General features: G+C 34.2%; 3 protein-coding genes across 6 annotated transcripts; 2 read left to right on the top strand and 1 right to left on the bottom strand.

The window, feature by feature from the left end:
- The first annotated feature begins 554 nt into the window (after positions 1-554).
- SLJAZ3 (jasmonate-ZIM domain protein 3) lies at positions 555-2,875 on the top strand. Its single transcript, NM_001247294.2, is given in 5 exon segments — positions 555-841; positions 1,126-1,273; positions 1,521-1,957; positions 2,261-2,318; positions 2,422-2,875. Coding segments are annotated over 5 exon segments (930 nt in total). The 5' UTR covers positions 555-681; the 3' UTR covers positions 2,549-2,875.
- A 2,187-nt stretch (positions 2,876-5,062) lies between these two features.
- Positions 5,063-9,628, top strand: LOC101255280 (oligouridylate-binding protein 1B-like). Of its 2 annotated transcripts, none has more exons than XM_004235510.5 (12): positions 5,063-5,333; positions 6,789-6,841; positions 7,038-7,140; positions 7,319-7,395; positions 7,473-7,534; positions 7,640-7,727; positions 7,883-7,958; positions 8,045-8,075; positions 8,235-8,351; positions 8,510-8,595; positions 8,753-8,929; positions 9,135-9,628. In XM_004235510.5, exons 1-12 carry the CDS (start codon positions 5,229-5,231, stop codon positions 9,411-9,413), a joined length of 1,254 nt encoding a protein of 417 aa, XP_004235558.1. In that variant the 5' UTR covers positions 5,063-5,228; the 3' UTR covers positions 9,414-9,628. The 2 variants fall into 2 exon arrangements, with proteins under 2 accessions (XP_004235558.1, XP_010318478.1); XM_010320176.4 differs by having other exon boundaries at positions 5,067-5,333; positions 8,513-8,595.
- Positions 9,629-9,808: 180 nt separating this feature from the next.
- Positions 9,809-14,827, bottom strand: LOC101255570 (peroxisomal (S)-2-hydroxyacid oxidase GLO4). 3 transcript variants are annotated; one of them, XM_004235511.5, is made up of 12 exons: positions 14,637-14,827; positions 13,637-13,790; positions 13,441-13,565; positions 13,305-13,351; positions 12,973-13,050; positions 12,755-12,879; positions 12,587-12,644; positions 11,789-11,851; positions 11,458-11,527; positions 10,670-10,770; positions 10,191-10,295; positions 9,809-10,095 (listed from the first exon to the last, which is right to left on the bottom strand). In XM_004235511.5, the coding sequence occupies exons 2-12, from the start codon at positions 13,777-13,779 to the stop codon at positions 9,916-9,918; spliced, it is 1,095 nt and encodes a 364-aa protein (XP_004235559.1). In that variant the 5' UTR covers positions 13,780-13,790; positions 14,637-14,827; the 3' UTR covers positions 9,809-9,915. The 3 variants fall into 3 exon arrangements, with proteins under 3 accessions (XP_004235559.1, XP_025886019.1, XP_069151762.1); XM_026030234.2 differs by lacking the exon at positions 12,973-13,050 and having other exon boundaries at positions 14,637-14,771; XM_069295661.1 differs by lacking the exons at positions 13,305-13,351; positions 13,441-13,565 and having other exon boundaries at positions 14,637-14,799.
- Between the last annotated feature and the right edge of the window lie 1,570 nt (positions 14,828-16,397).

Below are 16,397 nucleotides of genomic sequence, written 5' to 3'. Positions count from 1 at the left end.
TGTGCTTTAAATAATATTTATTATTGATAATAAATATGCATTGATATTGTGCTTTTTGTAATTTGACATGCTTAAAAAGATTATTATATGCTTATCAACGTACTCAAACAGTTAAAGTTACAGTTTTAAATGACTTGGCCAACTATCCAAAAATACTTTGGAAAAACAATTTTTAATAAGTGTGTTACTCAAAGGCTAAATTGTAATTATTGTTATTCAGAAAGGGGTCAATGTGGTAAATATGAGAAGCATAAGGACTGATGATAATAAATTGTAGTTAGTTGTCTAGAATCCACTCAAGTTTTAAAGCACGTTTTCTCTGTAGCCGCAGTTGCCGACTACTACATTTGAATTTTTCGTCTCTCTACAGTAATAATTATTTTATTATTTATTTTTTTGAAACAATTAAAACGTGTTTAATTCAAAATTGTGTAACAAAGTCTAATCCAGCATGAATCGATGGCGATGTCATTTTGTAAGACACCAAAAAGCTGAGTATAGTAATTTCCTTTATCTACCCCATCTTATCATCTCTATTCTCTACCATAACATTCACATGTTCCTTCCACTTGCTTCCTTTTTCTTCTTCACTACTACATAACTTCTCTAGCTACCCTAAAATTGTCACAATCCTTAATTTCTGTTTCTATCAATTTTGGATTTTTTTTCTCATCGGCAGATATGTCGAATTTATGTGACGCTCGCCGGAGGAATGGAAACGGCAAGGCGCCGGAGAGATCAAGTTTCGTACAGACTTGTAACTTGTTGAGTCAGTTTATTAAAGGGAAAGCTACTATTAGAGATCTGAATCTCGGAATCGCCGGTCAGCCGGAAGCTGCAGGTATTTTTTATTTTCAATTAATAGTATTTCTAAGAGATCTAGTTAATTAATGGAATTTCCGTACATAGAGTTTTATTTTTTGTTGATATTGTAAGCTGAATTTGGAAATATGTGAATTGAATATTATATTTTGGGGAGTTGTGATTCGAGGAAGATTTGTTGGCTGTAACTATCTTAATCTGGTAATTTTTAATTGGAGAAAATAGAATAAAACAAGTTTTAGAAGAAGAAGCTGCTGCTAAGTTTTCTATAGTTTCTCAACTGTGCTGTGCTTTCTCTTCCAGGGAAAACTGAAACTGCAACTATGGATTTATTAACAGTCATGGAAAAACCATCTATTGATCTAACAAAAGAAGAACACAAATCCGTAGATCTTGTTACAACAGAGTCTTCTAGAGAGAAGGAGGCCGCTGTAAATGAGCCCAGCACAAGGTTCGTCCCTCTGTGTATTTTAACCTGTTTTAGCTAGTAATTCAAGTTATAATTACACTTGCTATGAACGATTAATATGAAAAAGAATTATGATTGTCGGTAGAAGTTGAAAGTTGAAACTCTTACCCCTTTTACTTTTTAGTCTATTATGAAGTTCGCATCTCCCTAGCTCAGTTTATTGGTTACATGAACGTTCACCTAAGTTACTAATTTCACATGCTGATTTATGTTTGATTTCCTTTTTCAGCAAAGAGGCACCAAAGGAGCCTAAGGCAGCCCAATTGACTATGTTCTATGATGGTAAAGTGATTGTTTTTGATGATTTCCCTGCTGACAAAGCTAGAGCAGTGATGTTATTGGCTAGTAAAGGATGTCCTCAGAGTTCATTTGGGACTTTCCAGGCTATAAACATCGACAAAATTAACACATGTTCTCCTGCCCCTGCTTCTTTGACAAGTAATAGAACTGATTCTGTTGCACCACAGCAACAACACCTCCAGATTAAGCCAGACTCTTGCTCTGCTGCACCGCAACAGCACAAGCACAATTCGCCCCCACTCCATGTTTGTAGTAGTACTAAAACTGATCAGCTTAAGCTCGGATCAGTTTCATCTGCACCCTTAGTAGAGCAGGAGCAACACAAGCAAATCCAGTCACAGGCTGCCGAAATTAGCAGCAGCTCCGGTGAGCAAATTACTTCCTTCTTTTTCATTTTATATAGCAGTATTTGACTTCACACAAAATATATGAAAGGTAGACAGACGTTTGGGGTCTACTTTAATACTCTTCAAACAAGTGGTCTTAAACTGTCATGATGTATAAACAACTACGTTATGTTAAAAGAGTTTCCAATATAAAACATATTTTTTCTTAAACGGACTAAAAAGAATAGGATATAAAATGAAATAAAGAGTACTACTTACTCATGTTGCATGATAAAATTTTCACAGATCGGTTCTAATATGCATTATATCTTTGGTTTCTCAGAGCTACCTATCGCAAGAAGATCTTCACTTCATAGGTTTCTCGAGAAGAGGAAAGATAGGTAAGCGGAATATAAATTTGTGTTTATACCAAAACTTTTTCCAAACAACTTTTGAGGTTTGTTTAGTGTAAAAGAATCTCACTTCTTTTTCTGTCTTATTCAGGGCAACTGTTAGAGCTCCATACCAAGTTGTACGTAACAATCCGTTGTTACCATCTTCTTCGAATACTAATGGTGAATCATCTTCTAAGGATAGCGAAGATCAGCTCGATCTCAATTTCAAGTTATAGCCAGAACTCCACTCTCGCAGTTGGAATTCCATAAGCTTTTTTTTGGTTGACCACCACTGCATGAGCTAGTAGTATTAAATATATATTTAGATCAGTGATTTGAAGATTATTTTTCCAGCTCAGCTTAGCTTACAGATTATATTTCTTGTATTAGATATCGTTTATTATTACCAACTGAATATTATGACTTTTTTGGTTGTTAAAATAGAATGTGTAATTAATCTTTGGTTTCCCATTTTTCACGTTTCGCCTTCATGAAGATGTGAAGTTCTCTGTGAATCTTGTTAGTGTTAATTACGGTAGTAATACTAACCTTTTTGAGGAAAAGAACAATTAGTATTGAATTAGTAAATACACTCTTTCATCGTTTATTCAAGATTTTAGATTAGTCCTTTTGGTAGGGAGACCTTTACTCACAAGGTAAGACTTCTAAGTGTGTATCTAAATAAGTTGGTTGGAAAACGAAAAAGAAGAACATTTTGTGAAAGAAACTTGGGGGCAACTGCAAAATTGATGACTGTTTTGACTTTTGTGAGCATGGAATACGAATTTCTTTACTCGTAAACCTTTGGTACTAAACGAAAGAAACATAAACCAACTCCATAGGTAGACCTGACCACATGTGAAACTAAGAAAAAATTTATCAAACGAGTGATTTGATTTCATTCTTCCCTGCAATATGAACTTGGAAATAAGATTGAAGCTCAACTTTATTTTTTTTTGACAAAATCTATCAAACAAGATGTTATCATGACTTCGGTCTTGTCATAGATAGGATGTTGGCATTATCGGATTTGTACATGAAAGAAATTTCCTTTTTCTCCGTGGATCCCCACCTCCTCCTAAAGTAGAGATTGGTAGATTAGGTTTAATAATTCGTGAGAGAGCTTCCGAGCAACTTCACCAAATAGTGATGTACAAACGATTAAACCAAAATCTGGCTATCACATCATGTAAATAATATAAATATCTAACCAAATCTTAAAAAAATGAATAGAGATAAATTTCTTTAATGCCCATTACATAACTGATTAATGAGGTCAATGCATCACATAGAGAGGATTGTTTCTATATAAATAGAAACCCATAACTATCGTTAAGTTTTCAATAAGTACTTTGAATAATTATTTATATTGACATCGCTTTCTTCTGCGATTGATATAATTTAATAATAGCCAAAGCTGGGAAAAAATATATATGAGGATTTCACCAAACACAAAAAGAATTAAGATAGGTAAAGTAAAGTATGACTATTTTCCTCCCCTGAATGAAATGACTCTAAAACGAGAAATAAAAATATAAGAACATATTTTCATAGGAACCGCATGACCATGAGAGTTTTTCATTTTCTTTTTACTTTATCGCAAATCAGTGTTTGACCATCAACTGCAAGTACAACTTTTTGGAATTTAGAAAACATCCACAATGCTGTTTTCACTTAATTTTATTTTAAAAATTAACCATGAATTTTTATTTTTATAAAATAACCCTATTTATATTATATATGTTGTGTCTTTTTTTTTAATTTTTTTTTAAAAATTTTAGATATATATTACAAAAAATAGGAACAAACACAACCCCAACTCAAACTTTAAAAATTTCAAGTAAGGGAAACTTTCACGTATAAGCACTTAAATATAACCTAATTACTCTCTATAGCTATAATTTGATAATTATAATTCGTAGCTACATGTTATATGATGGAGAGAGGCGAGCGAGACTGGGAGAGAGAGGAGAGAGGAGAGAGAGGGGGGAAGAGTAGGAGAAAGGGTAAATTGTATATGTATATCGGTTAGATAATTATATATATGTATTTGTATATATGACAAATGAGATTGAGAGAGGGAGGAGAGAGGCGAGCGATCATGGGAGAGGGAGGAGAGAGGCGATCGAGATGGGAGATGAAGGAGAGAGGTGAGGGAGAGAGGGAAGAGAGTGGGAGAGAGGTGAATTATATATGTATATAATTGTATATCATACATATGCATTTGTATATGTGGAAAGCGAGATTGGGAGAGGGAGGAGAGAGGCGAGCGATAGAGGGAAGAGGGTGGGAGAGTGGTGAATTGTATATGTATATAGGTTAGATAATTGTATATTATACATATGTATTTGTATATTCTGGCGAATTATACACATATAAGCGTGTCTAATTATACAAACTCGAAGTGAGCCCACGTAATTAATGTATAATGTTAGTTGCGAGTGATAATTATAGAAAATTATAGCTATAATAAGTAATTAAATAGTATAAATTTGCTTAACCGCATAATTTTCCTTTCAAATAAAGTTTTTTTTAAAGAGAGTTTCATGGCCGAATGCTTAATTCTTGAAAAATACACCTCCAAATATGAAATGGATTCAATTCGTTTGGGCCTAAACAAGTTCGGCCCAAACTGGACAACTCATTTCAGTTCTCATTACAGAAGGCCCATGACAAAAGAACCCAAAACAGGAACCGGGTCGGTACTGGTAGTCCTGCTCCTCTCTAAATAACTCGACGACATCCTGATTTGTCTTTTATTTCTGTTTTTTCCTTTCATTTTTTTTTCTTTTTTCTTTTTTTTTCTTTTTTTTTTCTTCTTCATCTCGGAGACCTTCTTCTTTATCACCGCGAGGACACAGGAAATCCAATCACGCCGGTAATTATTTCTCCGATCTCGGAGTAGTAGTTGAGAAAATGCTGAATCATAGGCTAAAACAAGAACAACAACAAGCCTTGATGCAGCAAGCTCTTCTTCAACAACAGTCACTCTATCACCCTGGCCTTATAGCTGCTCCTCAGGTTTGTATTCGGTTAGGTTGAATTTTCCACTTTGTCTTATATTTTCGGTTGATTTATTTCTGTTTCATTTTACTTTAGGTTGGTTGTTCTAGCTCTCTAGGTTTTGTTTCTGTCAGATTAATGGATATTTGCTTTCAAATGATATTTGATACTTCTTGTGGTGTAGTACATTGTATTAACTTTTCAAAAATGATCTCGATGTGGACCCTTTTTCTTTCCATAATATTGTGGTGTTGTTTGGCATGATAGACACTTAGGGTTTGGTTGTATAATGTGTATTGCTGAAACAACTTTAAAGATACTTTTAACTTGGTGTAGTATTGTTGGCTTTGGGACAAATTCCTATGCTTTCCCCCCCAAATTACCTCACATATCATTAAGAGTACCCAACACTTTACGAGTGTTTTCCTGTTCTTTTTTTGTGACTTTGCTTCCACACACTAATAATCTCTGCTTGAACTGCGTTCCACATCACCCATCTCCATTCATGGGGTTATTTGGTAATTAACTGTTGCCACCCACATCTATAGTAGCCACCAAAGTTGCTAGCTTCTTTTGTGTATGCATCTTCAATGCTATGGGCAAAGGTAGAAAATTGGACTGTAAATGTGAAAAGGCGTTAAGTCAGGCCCTATACATTTATATGACTTAATTTATCACCTGTAGTCATTTATATAACCCATTAGTTTATGCATATCCTTAATTTTTTCCACCTTTATGAATATTGGCTGTCATCATTTCTTCTTTTTCTTTCCTATAAGTAGGTTGCCTTTATTTCAAAATAGCTTCTTAGGGTATAAAATTTATGCATTTCATTGGTTCTGATATTGTTTTCACTTAGGAGTGGTTTGTAGTGTAATTTGAGTTGGGGTGCTATCCTCCTTTATCGAAGTGTCTTGTTAGTGAAGTGTGAAGTATATAAGATAACTCTTACAATTATGGGTTGTCCTCAGTATTTAATTTTATTTTTTTAATAAGTAGATTGCCTGGATTTTAAACCTAGCTTCTTGGGGTACAGAATCTATTCATTTCCTTGCTTCTGAAATTTTTTTCATGTTGGAGTTTCATATAGTGTAATTCTAGGAGATATTTTTGAGTTGGGGAACTATCCTCTTTTGCCGAAGTGTCTTATTAGTGACGTATGAAGCATATAAATAGATCTTATATTAATAGGGGTATTATCTGAATTCATTAGAGTGTGTCATGAGTTGCTCTGAATTGACTTTTACCAAACAACTATTAACCTTTTCTCTTCAAGAATGAAGTTAATAAAAGGAAAGTAGGGGGGGGGGGGGTTGTGTGGGTAGTGCTGTGTATGGGTAACTATCAACAAAAAATGACGAAAAGATACAGTATCTTTTACTTGAAAGTTATATTTCCTGGGGTTTCTGATATGTAGTTTGTATCGTATTTATATTACTTTCCTCTATTTTATTTGTACGTACTTTGATGCAGATACCAAGTGGAAATCTACCTCCTGGGTTTGATCCAAGTACATGCCGCAGCGTGTGAGTGTGTTATTTTTTACTATTGATTGTTTGCCTTCTAGTTTATACTGGTATGCCTTGAATTTTACATACCAGCTAATGCTCTTGCTGTTGTGATTTAGATACTGGAGGAGGTTCTTATAGATACGATGATTTTCCTTTGTTCTTTTTTACCACTTTTGAAAGTTCTAGTTTTTTCATTTTTGAGAAAATGCAGGTATATTGGGAATATTCACCCCCAGGTGTCTGAAACTCTTCTTCATGAACTTTTTTCATGTACTGGTCTGGTTGAAGGGTGCAAACTTGTAAGGAAGGACAAGGTACATCTTTCATCCTTGTGCAACTTGACAGCATTTTCTGTCGTTACTGTTTAATATGTTTTGTTGATGTTTTCCCTTTCTTCTCCTTGTCTTATCTAGGCATTTTTCTTTTCCTTGTCTTGTCTAGGCATTTTTCTATTATATGACTTTAAAACTGATTTTGCTTTGTCTCGTGCAGTCATCTTATGGCTTTGTTCATTATTATGACCGTAGGTCTGCTGAACTTGCTATAGTTACTCAAAATGGAAGGCACCTGTAAGTAGGCTTTTGTTAGCTGTGTTTTGCTTTAGGCCTTTTTCCTTTTTACCAAGGTTCATGCTGTTTGTTTTCAGGTTTGGGCAGCCTATTAAAGTTAACTGGGCATATGCCAGTGGACAGAGGGAGGATACTTCAAGTGCGTTCAGTTCCTGTTTTAGTATAATGCAATTTGTGACTTCGCTTTTAGTTCATTATGTTGCGTTGGAGTGTGTAAATTTGTGTACTAATTTTTTTTTGGTAGGTCACTTCAATGTATTTGTTGGTGATCTGAGCCCAGAAGTTACTGATGCCATGTTGTTTGCTTGCTTCTCTGTTTACCCTAGTTGCTCGTAAGTACCTTTTCCTCCGTGATGCCTCCCTCAGAAGGCGCTCGGCGTGGTCAATATATTTACTCTAGAACGTGTCAAGACACACCAACACAAAAGATGATAGTTTACTTAAATGTGTACATCCAGTGGCTAATTATATCCATTCCAATTGATAGTGATGCTAGGGTAATGTGGGATCAGCAGACTGGGCGTTCTAGGGGTTTTGGATTTGTTTCTTTCCGGAACCAACAGGTATCCTTTTATCTACATTTAGTTTATATTGTCTTTTGGATAATGCATGACTTTGTTCCCATTTAATCTTTGTTGTTCTTATCCAGGATGCCCAAAGTGCAATTAATGATTTAACTGGTAAGTCGCCATAAAAGTTTTCTGCATTCTGTTAATTTATTACTGATTGATGCACTTGTTGGATTATTTCAAAGCAATTCAGAACCAGAAGATTTTGTTTTACCTCTTGCATCACAGATGTTCCTCCCCAAAAGCTGATTGCTTGTGTTATGATATCAGGGAAATGGCTTGGTAGTAGACAGATACGTTGTAACTGGGCTACAAAAGGAGCTAATTCTAATGATGAGCAAGGCTCAGAAATCAGAAGTGTCGTGGAATTAACTAATGGATCATCAGGTGTGTACAGTTTTCGAATGACTAGTCCTTAAATTTGATAAAGAGAATTATCCAGAACATGCAAGTGTTCGGTTTTTGTCTGGAAGGTGGCTGGATTCAATGGGTTTAATTTTCTGATATTGATTCTGGCCTTCTTAATTGATGTCTCTTTGTTGCAGAAGATGGTAAAGATCCAGCAAGTAGTGATGCTCCTGAAAACAACCCGCAATATACAACTGTTTATGTGGGTAATCTTGCTCCTGAGGTAAGATAGTCTTTCTGAATTCTGCCTGTAAGGAGAATGTTAAATGGTGTTGTGAGACCTTTAGGAGTAAACCATAAGGGTGCCTTTGCCCTAGCCCTTGGACAGATGTTCATTGTGCTTTGATAAAACTTAGTCCTATTATTTTCATTTGTTTCAGGCGACACAACTCGATCTCCATCGCCACTTTTATGTCATTGGTGCAGGAGTGATAGAGGAAGTTCGGGTTCAACGTGATAAAGGATTTGGTTTTGTAAGATACAGCACCCATGATGAGGCAGCTTTGGCAATTCAAATGGGAAATGCCCAATCAATTTTGTGTGGGAGACAGATTAAGGTAACATCATTCTACCTGCAGCTTTTTCCAGTATTACACTTGTTTTGAAGTTCATGCTGTATTGGATTATGTTAGCTTCTTTATAAAATTGTAGAATGATACTTATCAAGACAATATGTAGTTGTATCTCAACTTTAGGTGTGTGTTTTAATCAATTCTATTTTATCAAAACATTTAAGCTCAATTTTCTCATGTGTATTTCCAGTGTTCTTGGGGTAACAAACCAACACCACCTGGAACAGCCTCAAATCCTCTTCCACCACCAGCTGCAGCGCCATTAGGCCTTACTGCCACTGATCTTTTGACTTATGAACGGCAGCTAGCTATGAGTAAGATGGCTGGTGTTCATGCCCTCATGCAATCTCAGGGTCAACATCCCCTGAAGCAAGCATCAATGGGAATGAGTGCTTCTGGAGCAAGCCAGGCTATATATGATGGTGGTTTCCAGAATCTTGCTGCTCAGCAGCTCATGTATTACCAGTAATGTGCAGAAATATGGCTTGACATTTCGTTGCCTTTCGTTTAGACTAGATGAGTTTTTATAAATGTCTAGATTTTCTTGTATTCTGTTCTCGAAATCAAGGCTTGGTATGCGGTACTCACATGTAAGAATATTATGAGGTGAACATTTTATGTCTTTGATTTCGTAAGGTGAGTGTATACTGCGAGTTTTATGTTTATTCCAATGTTTCTTGTTCATATTTTCTTCATGCAGCAGTAGCATCACATTTCCAGAGTTACATGTTCAATTTTTTCCATCTTTTTTGTACTTTATTCAAATAATTATTTTGTTCAAGTGTGTTGAGGTTAACGTTTCTACTGCCGAAACTTTGATGGATTTTCATAGTTTTCAGCATTCGAGCAGAGTCGCAAAACAAGTAGGAACAAGGAATGTGACACTATCTTCATTTGCTTATTATTTTTTAACACAATAGTAGAATTGTAGCCAGGTCCTGTATATACTTTTAGCTGCTTTCAGGATGAAACTACATCCTACAAATGAACCTTTCTTTCTCTGTTATCACATGGTTTCTTGTTATGTCTTCGACACTGCAGCAGCCAGAAAGGGCCATTGTTAACTCCAATTCATCCCTGAGCATTTGAATAACCTGCTTTACCCCCACCTCTCCCTTAGCTGCCAGGCCATAAATAACTGCTCGACCAATCTGCAGGAATACATTTTACTCAACAGAAGGCCAAATCCCTGGTAGGAACAACGTAAAGCTTAGAAGTTGAAGTAAAAATTTTCAAATAAGTTCACCAGAACAGCTTTTGCACCAAGAGCTAAGGCCTTGAATATGTCTGTTCCTCGCCTCACTCCTCCATCGAAAAATACTGGAACTTTACCTTGAACAGCATGGACAACCTGAAATGGTGAAACCATTGAGATATGTGGATATAATACACATGCAAAAAGATTTGTTTCTATGTCTAATCAAATATTTATGAATGCGAAACACATAGTTGACTCCAATAACTAGCTTGATGTAAGGTCTAAGTACCCAATTGATCTTGCTGAGTAACTCAAACATGGCAGGAAGTTGCATTTACATATTTCCTCCAAGGGTATGTTGTATCTGTGGTTTAATTTTTTGTAAACAAAAATTGAGAGTTCTGTACTGACAAACTTTTGTGCTATGCCTAACATTACTGTTAAAAAAGTCTAAGAAGCTAATCCATTGAATTTATCTACATTCTATGAGAGACCACATTAAACATATCAGCAACATAGGGAATAACCTCTTCAAGAACAGATATAGTAGCTGGAGCATAATCTAGTTGCCGAGCTCCATGGTTAGAGACAATGATTCCTGCAACTCCTGCTTCAATCGCTTTTATTGCTGCAAAACAGAAGCATATGCCAAGTTTTTAGAATAGATGATCAATTAGTGAGAACAACAACAACGCCACAATCACAAGTTAATCAGAGTCAGCTATATGCATCTCACTATCAGTTTTGCTCAATTTGAACCGATCCCATTCCAATATCAGTAATCTCTATCACTAAGAGTTCTCTGTATATCCTATTGACATACAAATAGCTAACAAGATTAAAAAGACCCCTAGCATGTACTAAAAAGGTAATCAGTGAGAACCTTAAGTTAGGAGAATTTGGATTGTTGTAAGAAGCTTAAGATCCACCTCTACCACCCTCCTATGTCTTAGAAAAACAAAAGTTGACTGAAAAAAAAGGACAGTTTATTTTGGAGGATGATGGCAAGTATTCTGGAAGAAACCTCTTTTTTGTCTAGCTTAACTACTTAGAATTCATATTCATAAGAATTTCTTCCTAAAGAAATTGTGACTATGTTCTTCATGATGTTTGCTTGTACCTATTTTCCTTACTTGACTGCAGTTACTATCAGATTTTTGCATTAACCAGCTCCCTTCTGAATTTCCCTACGTACGATTTAAGACTAAATATCAACCTTCAGCTTTCATGGCCATTTGCTTTGTACATGCTCGTATATACATAACCAGTGCACAAAAGTAAACTATGCAGACATCGAGGGTTCAGTAATAGATACCATCTTCAGAAGTCAGAACGCCCTTAATCAGAATTGGCAACTTGGTAATTGATTTTAACCACTCTATATCCTGCAAAGTTTTTGGATATAAAAGGTTCAAAAAAGGAATGCAGTTGACCATATTTGAAGTTCTGGAAAAAAATATGAGAATCTTATTCTTCTACATATACTTTGTAGCTCAACAATTTACTTATTTTGACATACGTTGACATCCTCAACCAAAATGTTTGTTCTAGGACCAAGAGTGTATACAGTATATCAATGATATAATATCATCCTGTGTTCTCATGTGGTATTAAGAAAAAACATGAATAAACTTTAAACTTTGTACCTTCCAACAAAGAGAAGCATCAAAAGTTACTGCTGCTAAGGCTTCAATATTTGAGCCCTTGTCCTGTAGAGTTTTAATAGTAGATCGATCAGTAAGCATGAACTACACCATTTTCAAGTTGATAGATTTATGATGTTCTGCACATCAAATTAATGAATAAGAACGTGAAAGCATATAAAGTAGCAGCACATAGATGAAAACAGAAACGTTGTGCAACATATTCAACAAATTGAAGTAGCACACCAGTGCAGTCAAATAGAGTAACTTCTCTAGACAAATATCTTACTGATGAAGATGTTATCGTTCAAACGAGAAAAAAGGGGGGAAAAAGAGAAGCAATGTTTAAGGAAAAGCCTGTGTCAGTCGTAACCAAATACATTGTAATACGCAGAAGTATCTTTTGTCAAAGTCGTGCTTAATAGCAAGTTAACAACTGGTGAAGAGATCAGTTAATTTACAAGTCAAAGCTGTACTCCCATTGATGGAAACTTAGGTTCTACCTACTGGGAAGCACAAGAAGTACTACTTTATACATTCTACTTCATAGACAAACTGATAGCATGTATTCTGGCATGGCAATTTTTGAAGCTAATCCAAGCGTCAACACCCACCCCGAACAAATGGAAGGATGAAAGGAATGAATCATTCAGCAAGAACACCAGATTTAGTAGGAAAAAACAGCAAATTATGGACATTTAGTCAGAGAATAAATTTTGTTTCCTAAGAGAGTTCCAAATTCTCCTCTTTCAGTTTAATAAATGATTTGTCTGTAAAGCCAGAATTTATGGTTGTACTTACAGAAACATATTCAGTTGATATAAGACCTTCGAAGTTCTTCAACTGAGGTGCAATCATCCTGCAATTGTGACTCTTTTCTTTCTTGATCAGCACCAGATAAGATTGAAGAACAACGGCACAAAGGATTATAGCTAGCCTTGAATGACATCAAAAGGATATATAGCTTACTTATTCTTTATATCTGCCTCCCTTCTACCAAGCCTCGGAGTATCAGCTGTAAGAATAATAGCTCCAAATCCATTCTTCTCAGCTCTATGTACCATAAGTGCTGTTATATCCCTTCTTTTGTAAACCTATTGACAGATGAAATGTAACATTCCGTTTCAATACATTAGAAAACCAGTAAACATACATGGAGATCATGATAGTTAAGAAAGAAATTTTACGTATATTTGGAAAAAGCGAACAGCATTGCAGCTGGAAGCAATCTCCTCCACTGTGCAGGTTGACATGTACGACAGTCCCTATAACCAAGAGAACTCAGCATCCACACGCCAGAATTGGAAATTGATCCTCTTTGGAAAAATATTACTCCCTCCTTTCTAATTTGTTTGACTGGTTTTGACTTGGCACGAAGTTTAAGAAAATAGAGAAGACTCTTGAATGGTGTAGTCTTACACTAAAGATATGTAGAATTTACTAAAATGTCCTTTAATCTTGTAGATATATTTTTTTTGAAATGGACAAAGGGAGAGCAAGACAAACATGGAGGGAGTACCATAATAATATCACATGCTGCAGCTCCTCTCGCTGTTGCAACTTCTCCTGGCATAAATACATCTCGGTTTGATAGAATCAGAGCTACATTGTATTTTCAGCTAAGTGACTAGGGCTCTAATTGATTTAATACAAACCTTCATGATGTGCCAATTTATGCATGGCCGTTGGGGCAATCATAATAGGGGCTGACGTCTTGTGACCTAGAATAGTAGTTGACATATCTATCTTGCTCACGTCAACAAGTATTCTAGGCCGAATACTGAGTTTTTAAGAAGTTAGTGATAGATATATGTTTGTGGCTAAATCAACAGCGAGAAATTTCAAACTTACATGATTCTACTAAATGCTTCTACATTTTCTTTAAGGGTGTGCTGATCCTCAGCTCCTCCAGTATAGTAGTCGTAATACATCTTCGGAAGGGCTTGCCTAGCAAGCTCTTGGAATTCATTCACATTAACTGGTTCCCCTGCCATTTAACTTGCACCTGCAAAACACGAGCACTCGCATATTGCATTTTTTTGCATTGTAGAACTTTCATCTTGTGTGTCTATTCAAGTTCAAAACAGGGTCTTATACTTAGAGGTGGATCCAGATATTGCATTTATGGATTCTGAATTTTAAAAGTTTTTGCATACTAGGTGAATTTCTTAAGTTAAATACTAAAGCTACCGGTCCTACCAAACCTGTAATTAGAACTCTAGCTCCGCCCCTTCTCATACAACTACTACGAATCAAGAGACTCAGAAAAATGTCAACCTTCCCGTCCTAAAATAACCAGCTTTTAGTTAACTATTACTTATTGGTGAGGTCAGAGTTTTCATATACATTGATCTAAAAATGTACTCCCTTCATTTCACTTTATTTGTCTCAATCATTAGTTCCCAACTTCGCATACCACATTTAACATCATAGATCAAAAGGTTGTACTCCCTCTATCCCATTTTATACGACTTACTTTCTTTTTTAGTCAATCCAAAAAAAGGGACACATTTCTCTATTCACTGACAATTTAGCCTTAATCAAATATCACTTTTATACACAAAAGTTTTTATAAAGCTTCTTGGCAAGTCAACTAACTCATATCGTATTTAATTTCTTAAACTCCATACTAAGTCACAAACAAATTGAAAGGAGTAACAAATTAATCACTCAAGTTTGTTTAGATGTAGAACAAATCCTTTATAACAAGGAAGATAAATCCAAAATGAAGGAGGTAAGAGCATTTTACAATTCAAATTCAAACTTTACATCATGTGAAAAGGGATCAAATCATTGAAGAAAGCTTCAGAAATTAGAAATAAAGAATAAAAAAGAGGATTTTTCAGAGTACCTGCAAAGTACAAAGAAGTGTTTCCGCTCCCTCTCTTCTTCGTGGTCGTTGAACTTACCAAAGTTGCTTTGCATAATAAATTTTAATACTCGGAGGTTTTTTCACCTAATAATAAATTAAGGTACAGACAAAGAGAATTACGAAGTGGCAATTAAACTAAACTAACAACAAGGTAAATTGTTTTTTTCCTTAATACAGCTTGTTAATTGTTTACCAATATTCTAATCTATAGCTTGGAATCATGTATTGCCGGACACTTTTAGTTTTTACTTCCCTTTTTCATTTATTTTAAATATAAAACATTATTAATTATTTAATATTTACTTTGTTTATGACATATTTAGAAATCTTTGTAACGTATTTTACATATTTTTAATTAGTAAAAAAGTTTAAAATTTTCTTTCTCAAATTTCAATTCAAGTTAAAATAAAAAAAAATAAAGTAACATGAGTGGAGTAATTCTCGTCTTGATCTTCAAATTTTTAGATACAGAAAATCCAAGTGTGACCTAGTATGAGAAATATGAAATTTTACATTTAAATTCAAATCTAGTGGACTTGAAATTAGTGAATGTAGTGTGAACTGATCTAAACATCATCTGAATCCACGAGTTAACTGTGATTTTAAAAGAAAATTTACGAGAAAATCAAACTATATCAATCTAATGTGACTAATGAATAATGGAGTGATAATATGTAATAGAGTAATCAAAATACGATTATGTGTAAAATGATTACATCTAATTTTTTGGCGTGACTTTTACTAGCGTATATTGAATTTAATAAATATGCATATTTTTCAATTCTTTTTGCGTGTATAGTTGTTCTTTTTTACCACCGACTCACCAGTAGGATAGGTTGGTTCAGAATCTAGAAAGTTCACATTTCTAGGTATAAGATGTTAAAATTCTATCTTTATTTTCATAGTTTAATTAAGTTTTACTTTTTTCAAAAGAAAAATTAAAATGATATCAAAATTATTTTTATTTTTCAAAAGGAAAATATAATTTTATTTCATATTTAATTATTTTCATTTTCACAAAAATATTTAAAATTCTATAAATTGAAGGTGTCTCAGCATTCACTATGCAATCGTTAACTTTTTTTTTTGTCTGTTGGGAAGATTTCAATATAATAATATTATATTTGTAGTATAGTTTTATATGTCGATTTATCGTCTCCATGATTTGTATTTGTAAATTGTCCTAAATTTTTTCGAACCCAACATGAAGTGTCTTGTGCAATAACAGTTAAGTCATAAATTTCACTTAAATAAAATGTATTCTTTGACATATGCATTTAAGTATATTTTTTCAGTATACACGATATAATTTTTTGACGAGGTCATTTATTTATTTATATATTATTATAAGTGGATAGCATTTAAGTACAATGTTGTATTATCATTTTATCCTTATATTAAATAAAAATATTTAATTAACAAAATATTAAATAATAATCATATCATATTGTATTTAAAATATATATTTTTACATGAAATAAATACATTAAAAAGATAGCTATTCATTAATAATCTTCTAAAAAAACTGTTGTCTCTTTACATTCCCACTATGATCCTTGTCTTTTCATTTCATATATGTATTTCTTCTTGCTTTTTACATTCTATTTTGTTATGAGTTTGATAGAGAGCATTGAAACGTTTTTCTTTTGGATCTGCATTGTGCATGTTATTTTAAGTTATTTTTTATTTTGTTTCTTACTTCTTACTTATAATATAGTTTATGATGTTTGACTGATGTTT

The sequence above is a fragment of the Solanum lycopersicum genome, chromosome 3 (assembly GCF_036512215.1).
Source record: "Solanum lycopersicum chromosome 3, SLM_r2.1".
Classification (NCBI taxonomy): domain Eukaryota; kingdom Viridiplantae; phylum Streptophyta; class Magnoliopsida; order Solanales; family Solanaceae; genus Solanum; species Solanum lycopersicum.
The sequence above is the reverse complement of the archived record's forward strand: the minus strand, read 5'-3'. Positions and strand labels throughout refer to the sequence as shown.